The 25,494-nt window shown below is 57.2% G+C and overlaps 2 protein-coding genes and 1 pseudogene across 7 annotated transcripts; 1 reads left to right on the top strand and 2 right to left on the bottom strand.

Moving 5' to 3' along the window:
• Positions 1 to 266: 266 nt before the first annotated feature.
• Positions 267 to 6,604, bottom strand: FBLN7 (fibulin 7). The gene is made up of 8 exons (XM_065059440.1): positions 6,443 to 6,604; positions 5,057 to 5,216; positions 4,599 to 4,769; positions 3,797 to 3,922; positions 3,573 to 3,710; positions 2,395 to 2,532; positions 1,420 to 1,558; positions 267 to 1,334 (listed from the first exon to the last, which is right to left on the bottom strand). The coding sequence occupies exons 1-8, from the start codon at positions 6,524 to 6,526 to the stop codon at positions 962 to 964; spliced, it is 1,329 nt and encodes a 442-aa protein (XP_064915512.1). The 5' UTR covers positions 6,527 to 6,604; the 3' UTR covers positions 267 to 961.
• Positions 2,805 to 2,923, top strand: LOC135579260 (5S ribosomal RNA; annotated as a pseudogene).
• Positions 6,605 to 7,806: 1,202 nt separating the features above from the next.
• Positions 7,807 to 25,494, bottom strand: MERTK (MER proto-oncogene, tyrosine kinase). Of its 6 annotated transcripts, none has more exons than XM_065059426.1 (19): positions 25,331 to 25,494; positions 21,905 to 22,238; positions 21,662 to 21,762; positions 21,264 to 21,437; positions 19,979 to 20,065; positions 19,272 to 19,387; positions 17,179 to 17,362; positions 16,759 to 16,910; positions 14,282 to 14,435; positions 13,871 to 14,024; positions 12,523 to 12,608; positions 12,343 to 12,438; positions 11,879 to 11,959; positions 11,680 to 11,772; positions 11,431 to 11,549; positions 10,986 to 11,095; positions 10,632 to 10,791; positions 10,221 to 10,357; positions 7,807 to 8,309 (listed from the first exon to the last, which is right to left on the bottom strand). In XM_065059426.1, the coding sequence occupies exons 1-19, from the start codon at positions 25,386 to 25,388 to the stop codon at positions 7,880 to 7,882; spliced, it is 2,826 nt and encodes a 941-aa protein (XP_064915498.1). In that variant the 5' UTR covers positions 25,389 to 25,494; the 3' UTR covers positions 7,807 to 7,879. The 6 variants fall into 6 exon arrangements, with proteins under 6 accessions (XP_064915498.1, XP_064915501.1, XP_064915500.1 ...); XM_065059429.1 differs by having other exon boundaries at positions 13,871 to 13,991; XM_065059428.1 differs by having other exon boundaries at positions 14,282 to 14,432.

The raw sequence follows: 25,494 nt of genomic DNA, 5'->3' as shown, positions 1-25,494 counted from the left end.
GACCCGTTCCAATTTTAATGTTGTTTCCTGTTTCTTTAAGCACCATGGTGGAGGAGGGAGCCCATAGGGTTTTAATTTCCCTCCCCAAGCACAACCCGGGGATTTATTAATATTTCCCTGCCCAAACATCCTCTGTCCACCGTGGTGAGGAGCAAGCGCTCAATGTCCCTCCTTGTGCCGTGGGGACATGTCCTGCCCCCACAAAAGCTCCCACCAAAAAGCTGTACCCCCCCACGCCCAAAAAAATCCAGGACCGGAGCACTTTGTACCCGCTCGGAGGCTACATCAGCGTTTAATGGCACGAAACAACAGCAGAAGGGAGCGACGCGTGCGGGTGACAAGCGCTGCCCCCAGGGACAGGGACCCGGGAGGGGGTAAAACTGGGGGGGTGCATGTGTGTCCCCTCCACGTGGCACCACAGAACCCCAGCGATCCCCTGGAAAAACAGAATATTGGGATATTTGCAGCCGGGGGGGGCACCCAGAGCCAGCTGGGGCTTGTGGGGGGACACTCAGGGGTTGTTCCCCATTCCGGTTGATCCGTGGGGGTCGAGACCCCTCCCTGGGGGGGTTCTCTGCACCCCGAAAGTGAGGATTGAGCTGGGGTGCTCAAGCAAACGCTGGGGTGGTGGGGAGGAGAGCGGTGGTGGCAATGAGCCCCCCGCCACATGCACCGGCTTAACCTCTGTCCTAAAGAAAAACTTAAAGCATGGATTAAAAAGGAAATCAAGGCCGCGCTTTCCAGGCGGTGCGGGGGCTGCGGGACATCGTCCTTCAGGAGCCGGGGGGGGGTGATTCTTTGCCCCCACGCCCCTGGGTTGTTTTGCACCTCATTTGCTTTTATTTTTCTGTAAAACGCAGAGGGGAGGAGGGATGAGCAGACGCGGCGCCACCCGGAGCTCCGGTGCCACGGCACTGGCACCTTCGGGTGCAACATTTGGCACGGGGAACCCCCCCCAACCCTAAAACTCATACGCGGAGATGAAGAGGGTGATTTTGGAGACGTGCTTGGCCTGGAAGACGCGATCCAGGTACTCGGACATGTCCACGTCCACGCGGACGGTCTGGGGCCCCCCCAGGCTCTGCACCAGCACCAGCTCCCCGGTGTGACGCCCCGAGCGCTGGATCACGAAGTGGCCGCGGCCGTCGCCCCCCAGGATGGCGAAGCGGAGGCTGTCGGGTCCCGGCCGGCCCGGCGCCGCCGCCGTGGCCACGCGGAACAGCGGCGCGGGCGCCGGCGCGTTGGCGGGGAGCGGGAGGTAGTGGAACGAGACGGTTTTGGGGGCTTGGTGGCACAGCCGGCTCTCCATGGGGCAGGGGTTGCGCTCGCACTGGCTGCGGAGGCAAAACGATATTTGATATTTTCCTCTCCCCCCCCGGCACCCGAAAAGAACGAAGGGGGGACGGGTTTTGTGCTCACAAGGGTGAGGTTTTGACGTAGGTGACGTTGCCGGCGGGCGGGGGGCACTGCGGGTTCACGCACTGGAAGCCGCCCCCGGTGTTGATGCAGGAGGTGCCGCCCGGGCAGTCGTCCTGGGACAGGGCGCACTCGTCGATGTCTGGAAAACAAGGCAAAATGGGGCAAAAGGGGGCAAAACGTGAGGCCAGGCCTCCAGCCCACCCCACCGAGGGGTTCGTTTGGGTGGAAAAGAGGTAAAAATGCCTTGAAACGGGTCAAACACCAAATACGTATGCATCAGAAAATAACGCGGCCAAAAACATCTAAATGGCCCAAATTCCCTCCTTTGCCTGCTCCCCTCTGCCCAGCGAGGGGTCACAGCAGCACTGTGCAGCAGCGGGGCAGCTCATTTTCCTGACTTTCTGCTAAATTGTTGGGAAAAAGCATCTCTTTTTATTTCCTAAACAGCTCTGTAACCATTAAGACACCCGGCAATCCAATCAGGAGCTTTGACTGCAGATACGCACCGGGAGCACCAGCAGGATGCTGCAGAAACACACGCAGAAATTGGGGAGAAAAGCAGAAAGCGTGAGCTTTCTCACCACCAACTGCACTGATTCATATTTTAAAGCATTGATTAACACCTTATAACTCAAAACCCCCTGTTTTTCAGGAGGAGACTCATCTGAGCGGCTCTGGCCTCCCACGCCCTAACTCCCTTATTTTTGGAGGAGAAGCTCCTCACCTCTCACCACCTAATTCTTGCTTTTTAACCTTATTTTTCAGCTGGGCGCCATCCCATTCCCACGGGCCAGCTCCACAAACACCCCCCAAAGCATCGCCCGTGTTTGCCAGCCCCTGAACCTCCATCATTTCCACCGCTCTCTGCACAAACCCACTGAGGTTTCTGCACACGGAGACACTCGCAAACAAGCAGGAAAAAAGGGAAAACGCTAAAAAAGGAGCAGTGCGAGCAGGTTCGCAGCCTTTCCTCACCCTCGCAGCTCTTGCCGTCGCCCAGGAGCTGGTAGCCGGGGGGGCAAGCGCAGCGGTAGGAGCCGGGGAGGTTGACACAGAGGTGGGCGCAGAGCCGGGGCCCCTCGTCCCGCTTGTACACCTCACACTCGTTGAGATCTGTGGAGAAAACGGGGTACACAAGGGCAGGTGTGGAGTGTTGGAGCTGGGCAGGAACAACCCCAGGTTCCAGTGTGAGTTGGGGAATGAGCTGTTGGAGAGCAGTGTAGGGGAAAGGGACCTGGGGGTCCTGGGGACAGCAGGGTGACCATGAGCCAGCACTGTTTAGTTCAGATACTATCAGGATATACTTGGGGAACGTATATATACATACATGTATGTGTATATAAATATATGTGTGTGTGTGTGTGTATATATATATATATAAATATATGTACAGCTATGCCACCCTGAGAACGCCCGATCTCATCTGATCTCAGAAGCTAAGCAGGGTCAGGCCCGGTTAGTACTTGGATGGGAGACCAGCTGGGAATACCGGGTGCTGTGGGCTGAGCCAGCACTTGTGGCCAGGAAGCCAATGGTACCTGGGGTGGGTTAGAAGGGGGTGGTCAGTAGGTCAGAGAGGTTCTCCTGCCCCTCTGCTCTGCCCTGGGGAGACCACACCTGGAATATTGTGTCCAGCTGTGGCCCCTCAGTTCCAGCAGGACAGGGAACTGCTGGAGAGAGTCCAGCGCAGCCACCAAGATGCTGGAGGGAGTGGAGCATCTCCCGTGTGAGGAAAGGCTGAGGGAGCTGGGGCTCTGGAGCTGGACAAGAGGAGACTGAGGGGGGACTCATTCCTGGGGATCAATATGGAAAGGGGGAGTGTCAGGAGGATGGAGCCAGGCTCCTCTGGGTGACAACCAGTAGTAGGACAAGGGGAAATGGGTGCAAACTGGAACACTAGAGGTTCCATTTACATTTGAGAAGAAACTTGTTGGGAGTGACGGTAGCAGAGCCTGGCCCAGGCTGCCCAGGGGGGTTGTGGAGTCTCCTTCTGTGCAGACATTCCAACCCGCCTGGACACCTTCCTGTGTAACCTCATCTGGGTGTTCCTGCTCCATGGGGGGATTGCACTGGATGGGCTTTCCAGGTCCCTCCCAACCCCTGACACTGTGTGATTGTGTACAGGGCCCCCTTTGCCCCCCGGGCCGGCTCACCCTGGCAGAGCGCGTTGGCGGCCGTGCCGCTCATGTGGAACCCGGGGTCGCAGCTGCACTGCTGGGTCTGGGCGATCTGGGCGCAGCGGGGCTGGCGGCTGAACGCCGGGTCGTCCGTCACGCTCCACGCCGGCGGAGCTGCGGGTGGGAATTTCGGGGGGATGAAGATGAAATATGCTGGGGGGTGATGGAGGGGTCACCCACCCTGGCGTGGGGTCACCCACCCGTCTGTGCCTGGTACTGGCAGGTGGCCCCAGTCCACTGCTGGGGACAGAGGCACTTGAACTGGTTCAGCCCCTCCAGGCACGTCCCGCCGTTCTGGCAGGGGCTGCTGGTGCACTCGCTGATCTCTGCAAAGAAAATATAATAAAATAATATAAAGCAGCCACGTTTAACCTTATTTTCTTTTGGGACAGAAGCCCCAGGAACACCACAAACCCCGGGATGCTTTGGTACCACTCGGCACATCCCAACCAGCTACGGGGCGTTTCAAAAAGATGGACCCAGTTTGAAATCACTACTGTGGGAAACTACGGTGGGCCCATGGATTCCCTGACAGAGGGCATGGGAACAGAGATCAGCCTTGAAGGTATTAAGGTTTAACTGTGAGAGAGATGGGTGTAAAGGAGTATCCCGAGATATTAAGGTGTAGAGTAGAAGAGTAACATTGATGATAGCAAAATGAGCCAATGAGATGCTACCGCTGTAACTTGTAACCGATAGTGAAGAAACACACAAATTGGTAAAACTGTATGAAAATGCACTTGTGGCAATAAATGGCATCTACTACTTCCATCCTGGTGCCCTGGTACAAAGGTTTGCCGTGATGCCAGGAGCTGTCACTGCACCGATGCCCCAACCCCTCGTCTCTCTGCTGATCTCCAGCTTTTCTTGAGGATGAGAAACCCCAGATGTCCAGCCACAGGAGCCTCAGCACCCCTGGGATGTCAGTGCCACAATTCCCTCCCCATTCGGTGGACCCCAATAGCCGCCCGTGTTTAAATAAAGCCGAATTCGGTGCTGTACCTGCGCAGCGGGGCTCCTGCCCGCTCCAGCTGCCGTCGGGCTGGCACGTCCGCGTGCTGGAGCCCAGGAGCTGGAACCCCGGCTCGCAGGTGAAGTGAACCTCGTGTTCCACCAAATACTTGGTCCCGAACTTCTTCCCGTCCGCCGGGGCTTGCAGGGCAGGGCAGGAAACTGCCGGAGCAACGCGGGGAGGAGTCAGCGTTCACGTTTTGGGGGAGCATTGACTTATCTCTCCTGTCCCCAGCTCTACTCGCGCCACGGCTCACCCAGACCCTCCAAGATCTCCTCTTTAACTTATCTTCCTCAAATCTGCTCAAGTCACAAGTGTGAATTACCAGCGCGGGAACATCCACAGAGACATCCAAAGCTTCACCCGTCACAGCCCTGAGCACCCCAACGTGTCCCCCAGCACCGTCCCAGGCCACAGAAGAGACTGAGGGGACACAACACGGACTCACCGGGGGGCGGCTCAGGGGCGGCTTTGGCCAGGGAGTTGTGCAGGGTGCTGAGCCGGCTCCGCATCACCCGCAGCCCCTCGGCGAAGCGCGTCTCCTGCCCCTTCAGCAGCTGCTGCATCTGCCGGATGGCGGCCAGGAGCTGCTGCCTGCTGAGGCAGCTCTGCGGGGACACGACGGGACAGGCGCTCAGCGAGGGGACAGAGGGGACATCGCTCCGGTCCCCGCGCTGCCACGCCAGCCGGGACCCAACCTGCCGCAGGGGGACGCTCGTGCAGGAGCTCTGCAGGATCAAAGCTCTCCTGAGATACCCAATTTTATCTTTTCCCCCGTTTACCCAAATGCAGGAGGTTTTTTAGCCCACGCAAGGAGTCCTTAGCCCGAGCACGCCGTCCTACATCTAAACGGGTCAGGCAGCGCTACAGGCAAGGCTGTGATCGCTTTTGTGAGCCCTGGGAGAGATGCCATAACTCGTGTTTCATCCTGCTGGAGCGAGAGCCCTGTGCCGCTTCCACATGACAAAAGAAGAGGAAAACAGCTGTCTTGTGAGCGCTGCCGGGCCAGGAGCGCTGGCGCGGCCCCCGCTCGCAAACCCAGCGCTACCGCCGACTGACTCACGCAGGAGACGGGCATCGCTATTGTGGGTTTCCTGAAGAATTGACTGAAAAACGAAGAGAAAGAGCAAGAGCTGAGCGAAGCCAAGGCAGTTTTAGAGCTCAGAGGTTCGCAGGGAGGGAGCGTGCAGGGTCTGGTTGGGCTGGCACAAAGCTGGGGACACATGAGCTTTTGGAAAGTGAGCAGAGCCCACCTGGCCCATGGGGTTTCTTCTCCCCCGCAACAGGACTGAAGTTATTCTCCTTTCCAAAGAGCTACTGAGGGTTTACAAAGAAGAAATAAAACCCAGCCTGGGCACCGTGCTGTCCTCTGCTGCCCTCGGTGTGGCTTTGGGGGTCGTGGGGATGGGCCGCTCTGTGCCTGCGGCTCTGGGGTGCCCCGCGCCAAGAGGGAGGGAGGCAAAAGCAAATAGATGCCTGGCACGTAGCCGGCTTTAATAAACAGCTCTTTGTTAGGGCTGGGTTTAACTTCAAGTTCCCCGCGGGATGCTGAACCGCTGCAGAACCCCTGAAACCGGGAAGATTCTTCACCCCCGGTGCTCTCGGTGGTGATTCAGGAGCAGGGTAAGAAGGAGGATAAAACCAACCGGGCCCGGTTTAAGCCCCGTTTAAGCTCCCTCCGAGGCTTTGCCCACCTGTTTGCTGGGGCGAGGGGCAGGAGACGGGCAGGCAGACACCGAGCGCATCGGCACCGGAGCAGGGAGCGGAGACATTTCCCCCCTGCAAAACCCTCCGGAGGGTCCCGCCGCCCCCCGGCCCCCCCGGTCCCGCTCACCTGGGGCTCCGGTGCCGCCGGGAGCAGCAGCAGCAGCAGCGGCGGCAGCAGCAGCAGCGGGAGGCGGCCCCGGTGCCCCGGCATGGTCCGCTCTGCTCCGCCGCTCCAGGACGGGCTCTCCCGGCCCCGGCTGCCGCCTCTCCCCGCCCCGCTCCCCCGTGGAGCGGGACGCGGCGCTCGCCCCCCCCCCCGCCCGCTCCTCGCCCCGCTCCGGAGCTGCCCCGCCCCGGCTCTGCCCCCCCAGCCCGGGGATGCGGGGATCCCCCATGTCCGCATCCCCGGGACACCCGGCAGAGCTCTGTCCCCCCGCCTCGCAGCATCCCCGGGACCGCGCAGCACGGCCCCGCCGAGCAAAGGCTCAGCACCCCCGGGGAGGGGGGTTTTGGGGGACTGCTCTGCAGAAAAACTGTTTCTGCTGCTGACGGGACAAGGGAACCCCGCTTCCATAGCCTCTGCACCCCCTCCCCATCTCCTGCAACCCTTCCCATTCCCTGCACCACTTCCCCAGCCCCTGCGCCCCTTTCACAGCCCCTGCGCCCTTTCCTTATCACCTGCACCCCCTTCCCCATCCCCTGCACCCCTTCCTTATCCCCTGCACCCCCTTCCCAGCCCCTGCACCCCTTCCCAGTCCCTGCATCCCCATCCCCTGCACCCCTCTCCACCCAATACAACCCCTTTCCAGCCCCTTCACCCCTATTCCCTGCACACTCCCCAGCCCCTGCACTGCCTCCCCAGCCAGCACCCCCAGGACCAGCGGCCGGGCGCTGCATAGGGTCCCGGCTCCAGCTACCAGGGCCAGTGGGGCAGCTGGTTCTGTAGAGCAGCCCCTGCCATGGGCAGAGCAGAAAAACCCCAAAAACAGAGCAGGGGCAGCTGGGCAGGGCCAGGACATCGCAGGGTGGCCCAATTCCTCCCAAGACCCCCTTGCAGACTGGGACCCCCCTTTACAGACCAGGACCCCCCTTACAGATTCCCATTTCTCCATCATTGTTGCACCAGTGATTTTCTCAGCGAGCAGCCAGGAACCCGCTGTCTGGGATAAGGGGATTTGGAAGCAGCCGCTGTTCCCATTTGGGCTCCACTTGCCATTTTTGATGGGGATGTCTGGTGGCGTGAACTCTCCCAGCAGGAGCCCAGACCACCCGTGGGGCTGCCCATCACAAAAAACACAACAAATGGCAAAAAAGTTAAAAAAAAAGGGCCACACAAGGCCAGGTTCCCTTACCTGTGAGCCATGGGGAGCACAAAGACCAAAACCCTCCTAACATGGAAAAAAAACAGTTGCAGCATTTAGTTATTAAGCAACACCCTGTGACGTCAACTCCTGGGATGCACCAGACCCCACTGTGAAAATAAGGCAGGAAGAACGAAACCAGGCGGCTGTTTATTAAAATAAAACCCTCTGTGTCCTTTTGTTTCTCTACAGGCTCCCCCGTTTCACAGCAGCACTTCAGAGTCCTGCGGGCAGAGCGCGGTGCCCACGGGCAAGGTTTCGGCTCGGCTCCACGTCGAGCCCTCGGTGGCCGCCCCGTCGGGCAGCAGCGGGACATAGGGCTCCTCGTTGGGGACGGCCACCTGCTCCTCCAGCACGTACCGTGACCCCCACGGGTGGACATCCACATCCACGGCCACCAGCGCTGGCTCCGACACATCCCCGGGCTCCAGATCAGAGTCCGCTTGGGGGAAACCCGAGTCCTGGGTGGAATCCGGGCTCTCCTCGGGCAGGCTGGTGTTGATGTAGATGGCGTCCCCGCAGCTCCTGAGGGCAGGCAGGTTTTCCAGCAGCTTCTCCAGGTGGACTTTGAGCTGGGAGAAGGTGGGCCGGGCGGCGGGGTCGGCTCTCCAGCACGCAGACATTATCTCGTAGCTGGGGATGGAGGGAGGAGCGTGGTTATCACAAAGGATGCTCCCAGTCCCCGCTTCCCTCCAAACTGGGCAAGCCCTGACCTGCTTTGCACTAAAACAAAGCAAAGCCAACTCCCCCCTTAGGCTGTTGGCCCAAAATAAACCAGATAAAACCCCTTTGCTGAGCTGCTCAGAAACGCAGTTTTGAGGTTTCCACTTTTTCCCTTTCCAGATTTATAGATTTTAGGCACTGAAGAGCCCTTGAGGAACAAGAAGGTATTTTGTGGGGCAGAGAAGAGCATCACCAGTCATGACCCTCAGGCCAAAATGGACTATTTTTGAAAAATAAATAAATACAATACTGAAGCCTGTTTTGTCCAGCACCAACTGCAGAGGGCACTGCTCCTGTCCCCCTGCCACCTCCTGCCGGGTTCCTGGTCTCCTGCACTTCAGACGCTGCTTTTCCCCCCCCGGGTGACACGCCGCCCTGCTCCGGGATCTGCCTTTCACTGGGCACCTCGAAACTCGGGACATTATGCAAATATTGAGGGTTTGGGAGCGTTTGTTTCTGTGACGCTTTCATTTAAGATGGGACACGCACCGTTCTGGCCAGTTTTCCTCTGAGAGAGAAACTGCGAGTGCGTTCCCTGCTGCCAAACCCACCAGGAAGAAAAGGTTAAATCTTTGCCATTTTTTTCAAAATTTAGTCTTTATAACTGTTGTTTCTGGGAGAAATGGAGGGGGTGAGGCTGCAGGTGCCCCCCCCCCACTACAGACCAGTGAGACTGGGCTCAGGTTTGCGGTGGGGAGAACACGGGAACCCCAGAACAGTCTTTGCTGTGATGCACAGGTTTTCCGGCTTTTGGCCAAATTTGGCGCTAAGCCACAAATCCACAGCACAAATAGTTGCTGTGTCCTTCCAGGAAGGGCATCAACAAGCAAGACCCACGAAGCACAAAGAGAAACCACCTCAGCCAAGCGATGCGCAGGTTGTTCGCGGACAGACGGCGAGCAAAGGGGCTCGTCAAACCACAGAATCCCAGAGTGTCAGGGACTGGAAGCTCATCCAGTGCAATCCCCCCATGGAGCAGGAACACCCAGATGAGGTTACACAGGAAGGTGTCCAGGCGGGTTGGAATGTCTGCACAGAAGGAGACTCCACAACCTCCCTGGGCAGCCTGGGCCAGGCTCTGCCACCCTCACCCCAACAAGTTTCTTCTCATATTTAAATGGAACCTCTAGTGTTCCAGTTTGCACCCATTGCCCCTTGTCCTGCCACTGGCTGTCACCAGAAGAGCCTGGCTCCATCCTCCTGACACTCCCCCTTTCCATATTGATCCCCATGAATGAGTCCCCCCTCAGTGTCCTCTTGTCCAGCTCCAGAGCCCCAGCTCCCTCAGCCTTTCCTCACACGGGAGATGCTCCACTCCCTCCAGCATCTTGGTGGCTGCGCTGGACTCTCTCCAGCAGTTCCCTGTCCTGCTGGAACTGAGGGGCCACAACTGGACACAAGATTCCAGGTGTGGTCTCCCCAGGGCAGAGCAGAGGGGCAGGAGAACCTCTCTGACCTACTGACCACCCCCTTCTAACCCACCCCAGGTACCATTGGCTTCCTGGCCACAAGGGCCCAGTGCTGGCTCACGGTCACCCTGCTGTCCCCAGGACCCCCAGGTCCCTTTCCCCTATGCTGCTCTCTAACAGGTCATTCCCCAACTTACACTGGAACCTGGGGTTGTTCCTGCCCAGATGTCAGACTCTACACTTGCCCTTGTTCTGTTTCATTAAATGTTTCCCTGCCCAACTCTCCAGCCTGTCCAGGTCTCTGATGGCAGCACAGCTTCCAGTGCCAGCCACTCCTCCCAGCTTCGTGTCATCAGCAAACTCGCTGACAGTCACTCTATTCCCTCATCCAAACCGTGGGTTTGGTACTCACAGCTCGTCCAAACAGTCCTCGGGCTTCTTGAGGCGCTGCCCGTGGAACAGGTACTCGTAGATCTCGTGGTTCTGCACGCCCGGGTAGGGCGTCATCCCTCGGGTGGCGATCTCCCACATGGTCACGCCGAATGCCCACTGCCGGGACAAAGGGAACGCGCGCTGAAAGGAGCTTTCCAGGGGGAATGAATGAGGCTTTTCACGCGGAAAAGGTCACCGCACAACGCCCAGAGCTGCCGCTCCAGCCCTGCCCTCCCCAAAAACTGGGAATAACCAGCAATGATGCAGCAGAGGCGAGCGGCCCACTCAACAAACCTATTCCAGGGCGCCGCGCGGGCAGCAAAAGGTCAGAGAACAACCGTAGCAAAGTGCAGAAAGGGAGGACAGCTCGACCCACCGGGTCTCGACCTACCACGTCGCTCTTGGTGGTGTAGACGCGGTCAGCCAGGGACTCGATGGCGATCCACTTCACCGGCATCTTGGCTATGCGGCCCTGGCGGTAGTAATCGCCGCTGTAGATCTTCTTCGACAAGCCGAAGTCGGCCACGCACACCGTCATGTCGTCCCGCAACCTGCCGGGAGGAAACGGGGACGACAATATAGATAATTCTGAAGCAGGGCTTGAGGCTGAGCTCTCTTCCCTTGTCTCTCAAGGGTGTTTTTAAGGAAGGTTTTATTTAAGGTAGGTTTTATTTAAGGAAGCCGAGTTGTGCTGTAAAACCACAGGTGCATATCCATCTGGGAGAAAGCAGAGGAGAAAACTCACATGCAGTTTCGAGCCGCCAAATCCCTGTGGAGAAACTGCCGGCTGCTCAGATACTCCATCCCCAGGGCGATATCGACCATGAACTTCACCAGCGTCTGCAGGGGCACAAACTGGGAAGGGAAGGGTGCGGGTTAAACAGCGCAAGCCCTGGTGTGGCCACATCTGGATGCTGCGTCCCGTTTGGGGCTCCTTGGGAGGAGAAAGGCGTGTTGGAGCAAGCCCAGGGACCACGACGCCGAGGCTGGAGGAGATGCTGTGCGAGGGGGAGCGGGGATAACGGGGCTTGTTAAGGCGAGGCGAGATTCCCATGGGGTTTTGTGGAGCTGGATCCCACCAAAGCAGGAAGCCGGACCACAACCAGGTCCTCTAACGTCCTCGAGAAGCAAACGCAGGTTTGTCCCCAGGAGAGGCTGACACAGGGCGCTCTGCTTGCCGCGGTCATTACCTGCGGGGCCATCTCCAGCCGCGAGCGGAGCAGGAAGCTGTGCAGGTCGCCGTATTTCATGAACGGGAGGATCACCATGGGCTTGGGGACCTGCTGGGAGCTCAGCTCGATGCACACGCCTGCAAAACACGGGTGGGTTGCACAGCCCCATGGGCAGAGGCACCGTGGTCCTCTGCGGGACCCGAGCGCTCCCCGGGCCGGTTCCCCAGCCCAAATCCCAGCTGGACAGCGATGAGCCACAGCCCGTACCAAGGAGCTTGATGACGTTGGGATGGTCAAAGTCCTTCATGCACGCTGCTTCGCTGAGGAACTCCTCTATCTCCCTTTGGGAGAAGTTATCCACTGGGAAGCAGAGAAAAAAGGAGGAGGTTTAGAACTCAAAGAGCTTTAACACCCCAAATCTCTGCCACCCAACGTCAAGTTTTGTGAGGTCAGGGGGATGACTTACGCTTCATGGTCTTCACAGCCACCTTCTGCGGGGCATTCTCGGGCTGCGTGAGCCGCCCCTCCACCACCGACCCGAACTCCCCTGTGCCGCGGGAGAGAAGCAAGCGCTTCAGACAATCACAGAACCTTTTCAATTGGAAGACACCTCAAGATCATCGAGTCTAAATGTTAACCTAACACTGTCACTGTGTCCCTAAGAGCCTCATCTATCTGTCTTTTGAACACCTGCAGGGATGGCGGCTCCACCACTGCCCTGGGCAGGCTGCAGCGCCACTTTTGAGGACACCGCTATGGCCCTGAAGATTTGAAACACTCTCAGGTGGAGATCTCGTCCCCAAAAAGCTACAGGGGGAGGTTTGTGTCTCAGCAGCAGCAGAAGGACATGAACGCAGGGGTCTTGGCACTTTGTCATCTTGTCCCCCCACGTCCCCCAGGCCCGGAGCCGTGTCCATCCCCAGCACTCACCCTCTCCCAGCACCTTCCCCAGGCTGAGGGCGCTTCTGTCCACCACGACGTCCTGCAGCTTCTGCTGGAGCTCGCTGCTGACGCCCAGGCTGCCCACTGCGGGACAGAGGGACAGCAGCTCAGCTCACGTCCCACCCGCTGGGTATCCCCATCAACAACGGGAGAAATCAACCCACGTACACGTGAGCTCCACAGCTCGCCGGCAGTAGGACTTCTTGGCCGTGTAGCTGACCGCCAGCTCCAGGTCGTCGCCGCGGAACGCGTTCCTGGCGGGACACAAACAGACCTTGCTGGGCTGCGTGTCCCCCGCGGAAGGAACCCCCTGCCAGGGGCACCGGAGGAAACGCGGGCGCCCCAATCCTTTTCATTTCCCTCTGACTGGACAGCTGCCATCGCCCACAGGGTCCGAGCAAACACCCTTGGTAAACAAGGCTGATCTGTCGAGGAGTGAGTCACAGAGGGGTTTTTTTTTGGAGGGGGAAATGGAATACTCATTTCCTAACCGGACAGCAGTCCGTGCCGGTAGCAACGCGGTGCCTCCTAAAGCAACCTCTCCTCGTGCCCGATGTGCAAATGCAGTGTGTAAATGTGTTCTGCCAGCACGAGAAACCACCATTCTTTAGCCAAAAAGAAACCAGGGGGAGCTTCACACCACGGCCCCGAAACAGCAGTGACGGGCACGCTGCCAGGGATGCTGTGTCCCTCGGAACGGGGCCGTGCGGGGTCCAGCACCGGGAAACGGAGCTCCCAGGTGTCAGGATGACGAGGAGAGAGTGACAAAGCTACACCTGTTAGGAAAGGGACCCTTACACGCCACCAGTTTCCAAACTGGTATGGGGGTGAGGCTACGGGAGATCGGATTAAATCAGATTCCTTCACTGGCTCATTAAACTCACTTACTGAAATTATGCCCTTCCAAAGGGGTTAATTATTATATATCCCAGTTCCAGCTTGACCGCAGACACCCAAGTGACAGCGCTCGTAAGAAAAGCCGCTGGCACCACGATTGTTTAACAAAACCAGCAGCACGGGGCAGTTAAATGCCACTTAGAAAGTCATGAGGACGAGTGAGTAGCATTGGCTTTATCGTGGCAGAAAACAGCCCTTTGTCCCCATCACCGCAGCACCACCCACCAGCCCAGCACCAGCCTCTCTGCCCACACTGAGCCACCGTGCCCAGACAGATTTGGCGTGTGCCGAGGCAGGAGGGGTTTCTTGGGGCCACAGGATATTGTGCATCTGTGCTCTCTCACCTCCGTGTCAAAACTCCTCCTGCACCAGATTGCACAAGTTTACTTCCCTTTAAAAAAATAGGAATAGTGAGTGAAAGGTGAACTGCTGGCCTGAGGAAGAGAGGGGAAGTGCTGTCGCTGCGGTAAAAATACCCTCAAGTCCCTCACCATGGACGTAAAAAAATGTCATTTGTGGGGATGATGTCAGTGCTGGAGGCAGAAATCATCTCTCCACGGCCAGCGTGGGCTGCCGGCCCCACCGGGCACCTCCCCGAGCTGTCTGCCCTTCGCCTTACCCGTATTTTGTTTCCACGCATCTTTTCTGGATGACCATGGACAAGCAGAGCACCAGCCCGACGGCAACCGTCCCGCAGATGAAGCCCAGGAGCACCACAAAGGAGTCGGCGTTCCCGGAGGCTGGAGTCGAAGAGGGGGCTGAGGTTATTAACCCTGAGGAAACACCCTGTTAGTGGAGCTGAAGGAGCCAGCGTGCAGCACCCAGGGGCTGGGGGGGATTCCCCAGGGGGTGGAAGCAAACCCAGGAAAGCCCAAAGGGTTATGGGGGAGAAGGGGCCACGAGGACCACAGCTGCACATGCAGAGCAAGTCTCCTGGCTACCAAATGTCCCAAACTCTTGGCCAACAGCAGGGAAAGTGTCTGGAGGAGGATGGAGGGACATCAAATCGCCCTCCCCTGCGTCTCCTTACCGCTGCCAGGGATGAAAACCTCCACCGGGCTGCTGAACGGCCCCGCTCCCCCCTTGGTGACAGCGGCCACGCGGATGGAGCAGGTGGCATTGGTGGCCAGCACGGGCAGGACGGCCACGCTGGTGTTGGGCTGCACTTCAGCGGAGACGTTCTGCTGGAGAGGAAGGGGAGAAAGGTCTGGGCTGGAGGAGACAGCAGCCGGAGGGAAACCCGGAGATTTATTGAGAATTGGCCCCTTGTCACGCTTCTGTGCCGCTTTGCTTCTGCAAGCCCGGAGGAAACGCAGCAGCGAGCTATTTACAGAGAATAATGGCCCTGCCTGCAAGCGCCGGATGGGATGTGGAGAGGGGCTGAGCAGCATTTCCCATCCAAACCTCGTCCTGCTGCCACTCTCTGCTTGTCAGCAGCCGCGGGGCCGGCAGCCCGAGCACAGAGAGGCGAGGAGGGAAAAAGCATCACACATGGGCAGTAATGCAGATTTTAACCCAAAACCTCGGTGCTCACCACCACCACTCCTCCACAGAGCATCTCCCACCGCGTTCAGCCACAACCCTCCCTGCTCCATCCCTCATGTGCCCGGCCACCGAGAGTACTTCTTAGGGCAGATATCTTCTGCATGTGGTTTTGTGTCGAGCTAATAGTATTTCTAATTTTAAGGGCGTATTTCCTTGCCTGGTAACATGGCAGGAGTCAGCGTGCCCTATGGCACAGACCTTTTTCCTGGGTAAAAACACGAGTGAGTCTTTCCCTGCAAATTCCCCATTGCTTCATGATCTTTTTCGGCTGGGAGTGTCTGCTGCTGCTCCCCACCGCTCTCCAGCTGCAAAACAGCTGCCCAGCAGCAGCAGCACCCAAAACATCTGGCAGGCTGCTGTGGCCAGCAGTGCCCCAGCTGAACATCACACGGCTGAGGAAAGGCAGCGGTTGAGGGGGACCGGTGTGGATCGGAGCCGCTCAGAGGGGACCGGCCTCTGCTCGCAGCCCTACAAACCCCCAGAGATGGACACGAATCGTGTCCGCAGCACACGCCGATAGCGGCCGCTGCCCCCGCTGCCGCGCTCCTGCTTTCCCACCTCCTCACACCAACGCACCCGAGATCCTTTCCCCACCACCAGCTGCAAAAACGCCCCGGGATCCTTTCCCAGCGCGGCCGTCCCTGCTGTGTCATCTGAGGACAGAGCGCGGCTGATCTAACAGAGCGCGGAGAGCGCCGGCCAAGCGGGCGGCCGTGCCGGCAGGGCGCAACGGCCAAAATTAATGGGTTTCTTTGCGAGCCTTGTGGTCGTTGAGGAATTTCTTCACGTCCCAGCGCCGGCAGCCTTGGCTTAGACAAGAACTGCTGGTTTAAGAATAAAATAAAACAGCTTTTTTTTGCAAGTTTTTAAAAACAGTTTTTTGGGCTGGTTGTGGAGAAGAAGAGGCCTGCAGGTGGCCCTGCTGACACAGAAATACGGATCCCCCTGCCTTTGTCGCGCTGGGGTTGTTAAACTGTACGTTATTTGGGGGCATTTCACATTCAGCCTGTCTGGGGCCAGAACTCAGGGAGAATAATTACTGACCAGGAATCCAAGCAGAAATTTCCCCACATAAGCATCTGACTGGGGAAATGTATAAAAAACAGCAACAAGTTTCCTAGAGCCTAAAGGGCAAGTCCCATTTTTTGCTTTCTGCTTGGGAGACAGCAGATATGTCAGCATTTTTTTTTTCCATGCGAGTCACAAGACTGTACTATTGTTTCCCTGACTTCACTCGGTCTGGATCTATACGTGCTCTTCTCCAGAGGCACAAAAGGAGAACAGAAAATGCAGCATCCTACAAAAAAATCAGCGTGAGTCACTTTTTCCGCGGTGGGTTCAGGCTGCCGGGGCGCTGCTCTGTGCTCGCAGCCTGGGACGGGGAAAGCAAACCACGGGGCAGCGGTGACAGCTGGACACATCTGCGCAATCGTCCCTGATGAACCTTTGCTCGGTAGCTGAGATGAGCCAGGAATCCCCGAGAGGTCACCCCAGCACATTCCTGGTGGCCGTGCCATGGGTTTGCATGAGTTAATGCACAGAATAAATCCCAGCGGAGCAAGGAACAACTCACACCCCAGGGAACAAATCTTCCCCAACATCTTATGATCGATTCTGTAGCTGAAAGTGCCAAGAGGTGCTGCCAAAGCTTGAGTGTCACCCCAAAGATTTGCATCTCGCTTCTGTTTTAGAGAATAGGAGCTGTGGTACCAAACCTTTTGTCTCCTTCGAGCAAAACGGCTTCTTTCCAATACTAATGGCTTAGGGCATTGCCATGAGTTACAAAAACACAAAAGAGAGAGACTATTTGTATTTTAAAAGACCAGGTGAAAGCACAAGAAAGCAGACAAGCTCAGAAAGAATATACAGAAGCCCCAAGACCAAACTGGACATCCCTGCGTGATGCCTGCTGGGTTTTTTTCCAGGCTTTAGCCATTTTTCCCCATTTCCCCGGTGACTTACCAGCCCCTTGGAGCTCTGCCAGCTGTACCAGAGGCGATAGCCCTGCAGTTCCCCATGGATCCTCCCCAGCGGTGGCTTCACCCAGCGGATCTCCAGCAAGGAGCTGGATTCATTGAACGACACCGTGACGTTGAGCGGTGGGGTGGTCGGTGCTGCAGGAATCGGGGAGAAAGACGGTGAGGAGAGCAGGGTGGGCGCAGGGACACAGAAAACGAGCTGTAGAAAGCACACGGTATTTCCTACAGCCTTTAATATTTGCAGTAGGTGGATAAATTTCCCCAGTCAACAGAATCAAGACGTCCCGTCCCATATGCAACCACGACCCTGGACCAGCATCTCATCCAGAGCATCCTGCTCCAAGCGCAGCTGCACAATGGAGCCAGGGAAACCCTTCTGGGCTCTCGGCTGCTGGTTTCCTACCTGCCTCGGTGGTGCTGGCGGTTATCCAGGGGCTGAATGCCGACCAGCCCACCTCATTCCCGCAGGAGACGCGCAGGTCGTAGCCCAGCATGGGCTCCAGCCGCGGGACGCGGTACAGGTGGGGCGGCACGGTGGTGTTGAAGAGCAGCAGCGAGGCGTTGCTCCGCGGAACGGCTTCCTTGACCTTAATTGAAAAACCAGGGATTAGTCAGCAACAACCTGCGGCGTGAGACGTGCGGCAGGAATTTCGCGCCTGTAAACAGGATCTGGAACCCCATTCCCTCGTGCCTCCCACCCGAACAGCGGCAACGCCGCGTTCCTGCACACCGGCTCATCTCTGCCTGGTGGGACGCGGACGGCAGGAGCTTCACGGTGCCCAGGGCAAGGGCTCCAACGCACATGGAGAAAGAATTGCGGTGGGGACACGGCAGAAATGTGAAATCACCATCACTGCAGGAAGGAGGAGGGAGGGATGATTTGCTCTTTCTCATGACATGGAGCAAAAGGAGCACCAAATAGCATTGCCGGGCAGCGAGTCCCAAACAAAGTCCTTTTTCACCATTAGACCACAGGACTTATCACCACCAGCAGCTGCGGGACTAATCTCAGACCACATCAGACTCCATCACCACATTTCACAGCACAGATGAATCCGATGTACTAAAACAGGTCACACATTTTACACCAGGAGCAATCGCTCTCTCTCCAGAAGGCTGGCTGGTGAGTAACCACACAGCTGCCCACACAGCCCGCGCAGCTCCCCAAAAAGTGTCTCGTTTTGTGGGAAGCACCACGAGAGTGGCCTGGGCTGGGATGGTGGGGAAAGGGGGAGCAAGAACAGGGGATGCCAGTGCGAGAGGGACAGGTGGCTCTGAAGACAACCCACAGGATGTGTTTCAGCCTGAACCACAAGCAGAAAGCCACACGGTCCTCTCAAAAGCCTCCGCGCTGGTTTTGGGGTGGCGGGGGTCCTGCCCTTCTGCTCGAGCAACACCAGTACCCCTGGGCAGCCCAGGGTGCTCGGCATCAGCGCCAGCAGCATTTCCCAGCTAAAATGAAAGAGAAGAGCCTCGTAAAGCTGAGAAGGTCCCCAAGCTGTCACTAGAGGCGAGCAGTTACCAGATGAACGTGCAAGCTGCTCCTGACAGCACCGCAGGGACCGGCTGCTCTCCTGAGCCTTGAGCCCAGCTCAGCCATCTCGATCCTCAACTTGTCATCTGGAGACAGTCCACCAAATTAATGTATTTTTTTTTTTAAATATGGCTTTTTGCAAACTTCACCAGCTTGAACTTGGCAGGCATGACAGCAAGTTTCCTTTTTTAAGCACGGGCGCGCTCAGAAATGAGTCACTGTCGGTGGGCCGCGCTGCCCCAGCGAGGGGATTATCGAAGGGGACAGGAGCAAAAGGGCTTAGTCACAGCTGAGATTGGGCCAGAAATCCTGTCCTGTTTTCCAACTCCAAAGGCCGTTTCCTAATGACAGACAGTGAACGTTAAGTCACAGGAAATTCCTTGGCTCTCCACCCCGCTTCCCGAGCTCCCGCTAATATTAGCTCTGGTACCTTTTCCCCTGGTAACTCCTTTCACTTTTACCTGGCTTCAAAGTCCCCTCTGTCTCAGCTGGAGTACAGATTAGCCGGTATAAAAAACATTTCCACGGGAAAGCAAGTGATGGGCTTGGCCCGCGAAACCCAGCAACATCAAACAGAAGGGAATCACTTGGAAAAACCCACTGCGCCATCCCTTCCACCGACTTTCCCCCTCGCAGCGGGCACAGCAAAGCTGCTCCTCATGAGCAGGCACCAAACTGGTCTCTAGCAGCACCTTCCAAGCCTCCTTGTCTGTGCCCCAGGACTCTTTCTTGCTGCCCAACTTGGGCTCCTCAACATCAGGGCACCACAAATTCACCAGAGAGACAGACAGACCGCAGGGTGCAGGTGGGACAGAGTGACAGCTGGCAAAGTCCAACTCAGTTTGCCCAAATCAACGCTCTGGTCGAATCCACGTGGTTCGTGCCCAACACAGATTTCCACGTGCCTCGGAGCACCTGTATGAGGGAAGGGTGCAGATGCAAAGGGGGTTACGGACACTTACCTGCACCCTGCAGCTGTTCAGCGCAGAGAACGCATCAAAGCCCGGCACCCAGGATATCACGATGCTGTGGCCTGTCTGGTTGAGGACACGCAGCCCGGTGGGTGCGGATGGTATTCCTGCGGGGAAAAGGCGAGGACAGTCAGATGGAGGTTTAAACTCAAACATGGCACATCTGGATTCCCCCAGTATTCTCCATCCATGTAACGCAGGCGTCTCAGACCACCAGACAGGGAAGCAGGAAAAAAAAGCCATTTGTGGTTCTATTTTGAGCACGTTCTATATTTGTGAGCTCTCTGTGCCGCTCAGAGGCAATGACATATTTGGGGGAACACCTTCCTCACGTTGCTGGAGTGGCCCCTGTCAGGAATGTGGAGAATTTCCACCATTTCCTATGGAAAATTGCAAGCACTACCATGGTTGAGAGGGAAGGAAGAGAGTGATACGGCCCTTCCGAAACCCGCGCTGGGGCTGACAGTTCTCCTTTCAAATGCGCTTTTTGGTGCTTCCTCCCACGGCCGCGATACTGGGATGACAGAACCGCACTGGGTGATTCTAAATCACTGCTTGGTTTTAAATATGGGTTTAAACTGGGGAAAAATGAGTGTGGGAGCCTTAAAAACTTCTCCTTCAGCTCCTGTCGAATGGCTGCTGGGCAGGGTGGAGGTCGGGACAGCTGCTGCTCAGGTGAGCATCGCATCGCCGCTTACCTTTCACGTTGACCTGCCCCGGGTTGGACGCCGTCAGCCCTTTCCTGTTGTGAGCCTCGCAGCTGAACAGCGCCGTCTCATTCACACCTGTGCAGACCGAAACAAGGGACCTGCTCAAAACGCCCTAATCGCACCAGTCCTCACGGAAAACCCTTGCAGCCTTGCTGTCGTTTCTTTACATGCAAAGGAAAACTTAATGTTGTGCTCATCGCTCCCCTCCACGGCGTTTGTGCCCAGGGATGGCCTCCACCATCCCACTCGCCCTCCTTCCACGCCGCGAGGACCGAACGTCCCTACGGTGCCGTTGCACAACCTCCTGAGTAAGTGTTTGCTTCGCCTTGGAAAAGGGAAAGGCGGAAAGCAGAAGAGCCCACCAGCACCACCACGGTGGCTGGGATCAGATGACTTATTGCTTTCCGAAGATTGCTCAAACCTCCCGGCTGAGAGCGGAGGACCAGCCGCTTTTGGGGGCCGCTGGAAATACCCGCATGTGGACGGCTGTTTGCCTTCCCTAGGCTGCAGGCATGGCCAAGCGTTTGCTCGCACCAGCAGCACCAGGAGGGTTCAAATGACCCGATCCAGCGTGTGCCAGCGGATGCAAGAGCATCCAAGAGGAATGAGTCACTCTTTCCGGCTTTCACTGCCTTTTAAAGCCTGCCTTTGGACGCCACGGTAAGTCAGCCATAGCCTGGCTGCTAAGTGGTCTTCTCATCAAGAAATCCCTCCTCTCTTCTGCCTGGGCAGCAAAACCACGATGGGTTTTATGTTACGAGAAGGACTTTTCTCCCTGTGCTCCAGCAGCCCGGCATGGGGACGCTGCAGGGGCCAAGCCAAGCTCTTCCAGAGACATTTGGAGGGGAACACCAGCGAAGCAGCCCAGAAGAGCAGCACTCCACTTGTTGGTGTGGCCACAGGCTGGAGGAGAAACCTGCTCCTTGCTTAGGAAAGGGCAGTTTGAGTGTCCTGCCTCTTCTGGGGAAGAAGCCTTGGCAAAATGGCACCTCTGTGGTCCCTCTTTTGCAATGCTGAACCCCCGTGTCCCACTCTGTATAATTTGATGGCCGTATTTTATGCCAAAACCTCCTGGGAAATGTGCCAGTGCTGAGCATTGCAGCAGTGCAGGGTGCCACACAAAGATGAAATAAGCTGCAACATCCCTGCGGCAGCGCACGGGGACACAGCCCCAGCCCCACGGGAGGCGCGAGGCCAAGGGCACGGGCTGTGGGATGGCACAGGAGCCACCCAGGTGGCCCAGCTGGCCGTGGCAAGGACGCGCAGGGCTCACCTGGCACGGTCAGGACCGACGGGGAGATGTGGGGCTTCTCGTTGACTCGGACATTGTTGCGAAACCAGTAGATCTCCACGGGCTCCGGCGGGCCCACGGCTTGGCACGTGAGGTTGAAAGGACTGTTCTTGGTGACGTTCAGCTTCTCGGGCTGGCGAATGAAGTGCGGGAGCCCTGCACGGACACGAGGAGGGAGACAAGAGATGCAGAGAGCTTGGACACGCAGCCCTGTCAACAGCCCCAAATTGCCCTGTCTGGGGCTGTGCCCTGCTCCAGCAACCAGCCCCTTCCCATCCAGGACTCCCCGTTCCTGAAGGACACCTCACAGCTCCCAGATCACGGTCCCCGGGGCTGTCACTCTGCCAGGGCACGATGCTCCTGGACCTCCTCCGGCTCACCTTCCAGCTGCACCGCGATGGGATCCGACACCACCTCCACACCAGAGATGTTGAGCTTGCAGACGTAGGAGCCGTTATCCGAGCGCGTGGCCGCAAGGATGCTGCCAGAGAGAAGCATAAGCTGGGCTTGCAAAGCCAGGCTTTGGGGGCTGGGGTGTGTCTGCCCATCCTAGTCCCAAGCCCAGGTGTCTCCCCTGTGGCCAACACTCAGGGTGTAGCTCCAAGCAGGCCGGTAGCAGTTACCTGAAGGTGGAGGTCATGGCCACGTCCTCCTCATCCGAGATCTCAAAGTGGCTGGTGGAGATGCGGTCCAGCAGCTCCCTCCCATCCTTCCACAGAGAAATGCCCGGGGTGTCCGGCCGGAGCAGCAGCTGAGGCACTTTGATGGAGCAATTAAACGTGACATCCCTGTGCTCGTTAATCACGATGTGCCGCACCGTGGGGTTGAACTTAATGCGTCCTAGGGGGCCGGCGGAGGGCTGGTGGCGGGGCTGGGGCCAGTGGCCAGCGGTGGCCACGCTGCGCTCGGGGTGCTGGGACGGGTACGGCCTCACACCTCCATTTCCATCAGCATTGTCTGCAAGAGAAATCTCAGCTTTGTAACCAATAGCCAAAAAGCGCCCCCCTCCTAAACCCCGCAAAGCCCCACCGCTTCCATTAACATAATAATTAAAAGCAGTTCATTTACAGATGCTCCAAAAGTCCAGAATCTACAAGACCTCTCTTAAGAGGAGGAAATGTGGAGCTGGGGGTTGCCCTAAGACTATGTACTAGCAGCACCTCCAAAAAAAGGCTTTTTTAAAGCAAACCGGAGCAGCCCAGGCTACAGAAAGTGCTCAGTCACTTGTCCTTCAGCCCGGGAGAGGCAGGAGCTATTTCTGCCGCATCGCACCCCTGGGTCTGGAATATAAAAGGATCTCCGGGCAGGAGGAATTTGGGACTTTACTCCAGTAAAACCCCCTTTCGGGGGCCTCTTCTCGAGCTTTTTCAGCTGGGGCAGAGCAAGAGTCCCCGGCGGGGCTCGCTCTGGTTTTCTGCTGCCTTTCCAGGACAGGGCGAGCGGCTCCAGAGGAGGGAGATGCTCAGTGAGTCAAGCACAAACACTTTTGCTAAGTTAAGTGCCCCCGCCGAGCTGCTTTTCACGGGAAAACAGCTGCAGACAGACACAGAAACGCCTCTGGACAGCATGGAGGAGCCGCCTGCTTTTCAGTGTCTGCCTCCCAAGGGCTTTTCCCAGACATTTTTCCCGAGGGAAGGTTATTTACCCATTTTTCCTAAATGCTTCGGGCCCCCATCTACAAATCACTTCACATACCCAGGTCTGTAATGGTGTCCTCCCCCTCCCAAGCCCAGCCACAAACAAGACGAAGAACACCCCCACATAAAGCAATTCCCCCCCAAACAAAAACGTATGTTTTTAAGATGTAAGATCTAAAGAATATACCACAAACAGATGCTTTTTCTGAGCCTCCCAAGGATTTCACGGGCACACAGAAATCCCGAGCGCAGTGGCAAATCTCCCTGCTGCTTTCAGAAAGCAAAGGCATCATGCCAGACAGGAATTTCAGCTAAATTAACTTCCGAAAACAAAAACCCTATTCACAACTTAAAAGATAATACTGCAGGTAGAAAGCACGGCCTCTTTATTTAGCCGGAGTTCAGCTGAGTTTGTTTTGAGGCAGCTCTCAGTCCTGAAACATCAAACGACAAGTTTTCAAAGCTACGTCATTACTGTTGTGAGTAATGCAGGGTGAGCTTCCCCGAGAGCCAAGGAACACAACCTCATTTTGGGGCTGGATACACTCCTTTGCTAAACGGCTCACTATTTTTAACCCTCGAGAAATGCTAGTTCTAGGCAGGAATTTGAGAAGGGATTTTTAAGCTCTGGCGGCGCAGAGGAAAGCGCAAAGCTCTCCTGGCGCTCGCACAAAACAATGGGTTTCCCTTTCAGAAAAGCAAGAAAAAAAAGCCCCTAAGCTTTTCCAACCTGCTTCCTAAGCTCTCCCATCCCAACACAAACAAAGCCCATGTGATTGCTGCAACACGCAGCTCCGAGGCCGGGTCAGCAGCTCCCAAACAGCCAGGCGGCCCCACTGAGATTTGCTAAATGCAAACAAATGGGCGAGTGACCCCAAATCCCCTTCTCTCTGCTGCTTTTCCCCGAGGTTTCCCAGGCTGGGGCTGCTCGGCACATTCCAACCTCAAACAGCCGTTCTCACGCACAATTTCAAAGCTTTCCAAGTGTTTCACCTGGTCCCGGATGATTTCTGCTCACCCCCAGCTGCTTCAAGTGAAAAGGCAAAGAGCAAAGGTGATCTCAGCCTTGTTTTCTATACTGATTAAATGGAAAGAGGTGTTTGCTAGCCCAGGAGTGAAATACTTTCCTCTCTGATTCACGTGACAACAGGAGTTTCTCATATGTAGTGCTGGCTCTGAGTAGCCCTTCCCTCCCCAGCTCTTTGTGGTGTCTTGGAAGGGATTTGCCCCATGTGGCCCGACACCCCTTCCCCGTGTCCACCGCAGTTTGCTTAGGCTGGGTCTAAAAGCCCACGCCAGAGCCGGCATGCCTGCGTGGGAGGCTGTGCACTGGCACGGCTTGGCCTGGGGGAAAAGCCGGCGTGGAAATAAATCCACTTCCAAGTGCAGCGCTGCTCCCCCAAAACACCCGAGATCACAGCAAAACTAACAGAGCAGGTCCTGCACGCCCGGTGAACGGAGCTTTAACGAGAAAGTCTTGCCTGCTATTAGAGACAAGACACTTCATTAGGATTAAAGCAAAAAAGAAAAGCAAAACAGAGGGAGTTGCACAGCCCATGAATGAACCAGAACATCGCTCTGCTGCAGCCCCAGGAAGGAGGGGATTAGAAAACACCCAGGTCTGCCAAAAGTGCTTAGCCCTAGATTTCCCATTATTGGAAGTAATTCACCTGCTGGCATCATCTTTCTGCGCGGGCGCTTGTTGGGTGAATCCTCACACCCCGACGGGGCAGGAGGGGTGAAGAGCCCCTGCCTGCGGGGTTTCCGACCTCCCCATCCCGGGGAGGGGATTCAGAGACCTTTGGGATACACCAGCCCAGGACTCCTGGTTAAACCCACAGTGAGGTGCCCTCGCTGCACATTCTACTGTCACAGAGTCAAGACTTTTCACTCCCCCCTGCCCAAAGCAAACACATTCCCCCCTTCCACACTAACCCCACCTGCACACCGAGATCCCCCAGCACGTCCGAGCAGGGGCTGAAACCCCCCAGCAGCTCACAGCCCGCGGCCAAACACCGGCAGCACAATTTTAACTCCAAAAAGTTACTTTCACCTCTTCGAATTCCTTTTTCCAGGTTACCAAGCAGCTACAAGCCGGTAGACCGACGGCACCGCGAACCACGCCGCTTCCCGGTGGTTTTGTACACGGTTGGAAGCCCAGTGTCCGTCGCCGTGTCCCCGGTCACATCACCCACCGCACCGCCGGGGCAGGACGGCAAAACCCGACTTACGGGGCCGGCAGAGACGTGCCGCTGCCGGACCCCCCGCGCTGAGCTCCCCAAAGGATTTAGGCTGGGCTGAGGTCCGCAAGCCAGGCGGGGGGCACTGGGGTGAAAAGGGGGTGAAACGAAGCAGCATCTGCAGGGAAAACCGAGCAGCCCCGCCGAACCCCCCGGATCCCCACGGACTCACCGGCCCCACCGCTGGCGGCCAGCAGCGCCCAGAGCAGCGCCCAGCGCCCGGAGCACATCGCCCGCCGCCTCCGGTACCGCCACCAGCACCAGCTCCGGTACCGCCAGCGGCTCCGGTGCTGCCACCGGCCCCGGCCGCGCTCCGCCGCTCCCGCCCCGCCCCGG

The sequence above is a fragment of the Columba livia genome, chromosome 3, assembly GCF_036013475.1.
Source record: "Columba livia isolate bColLiv1 breed racing homer chromosome 3, bColLiv1.pat.W.v2, whole genome shotgun sequence".
Taxonomy (NCBI): Eukaryota; Metazoa; Chordata; class Aves; order Columbiformes; family Columbidae; genus Columba; species Columba livia.
The sequence above is the reverse complement of the archived record's forward strand: the minus strand, read 5'-3'. Positions and strand labels throughout refer to the sequence as shown.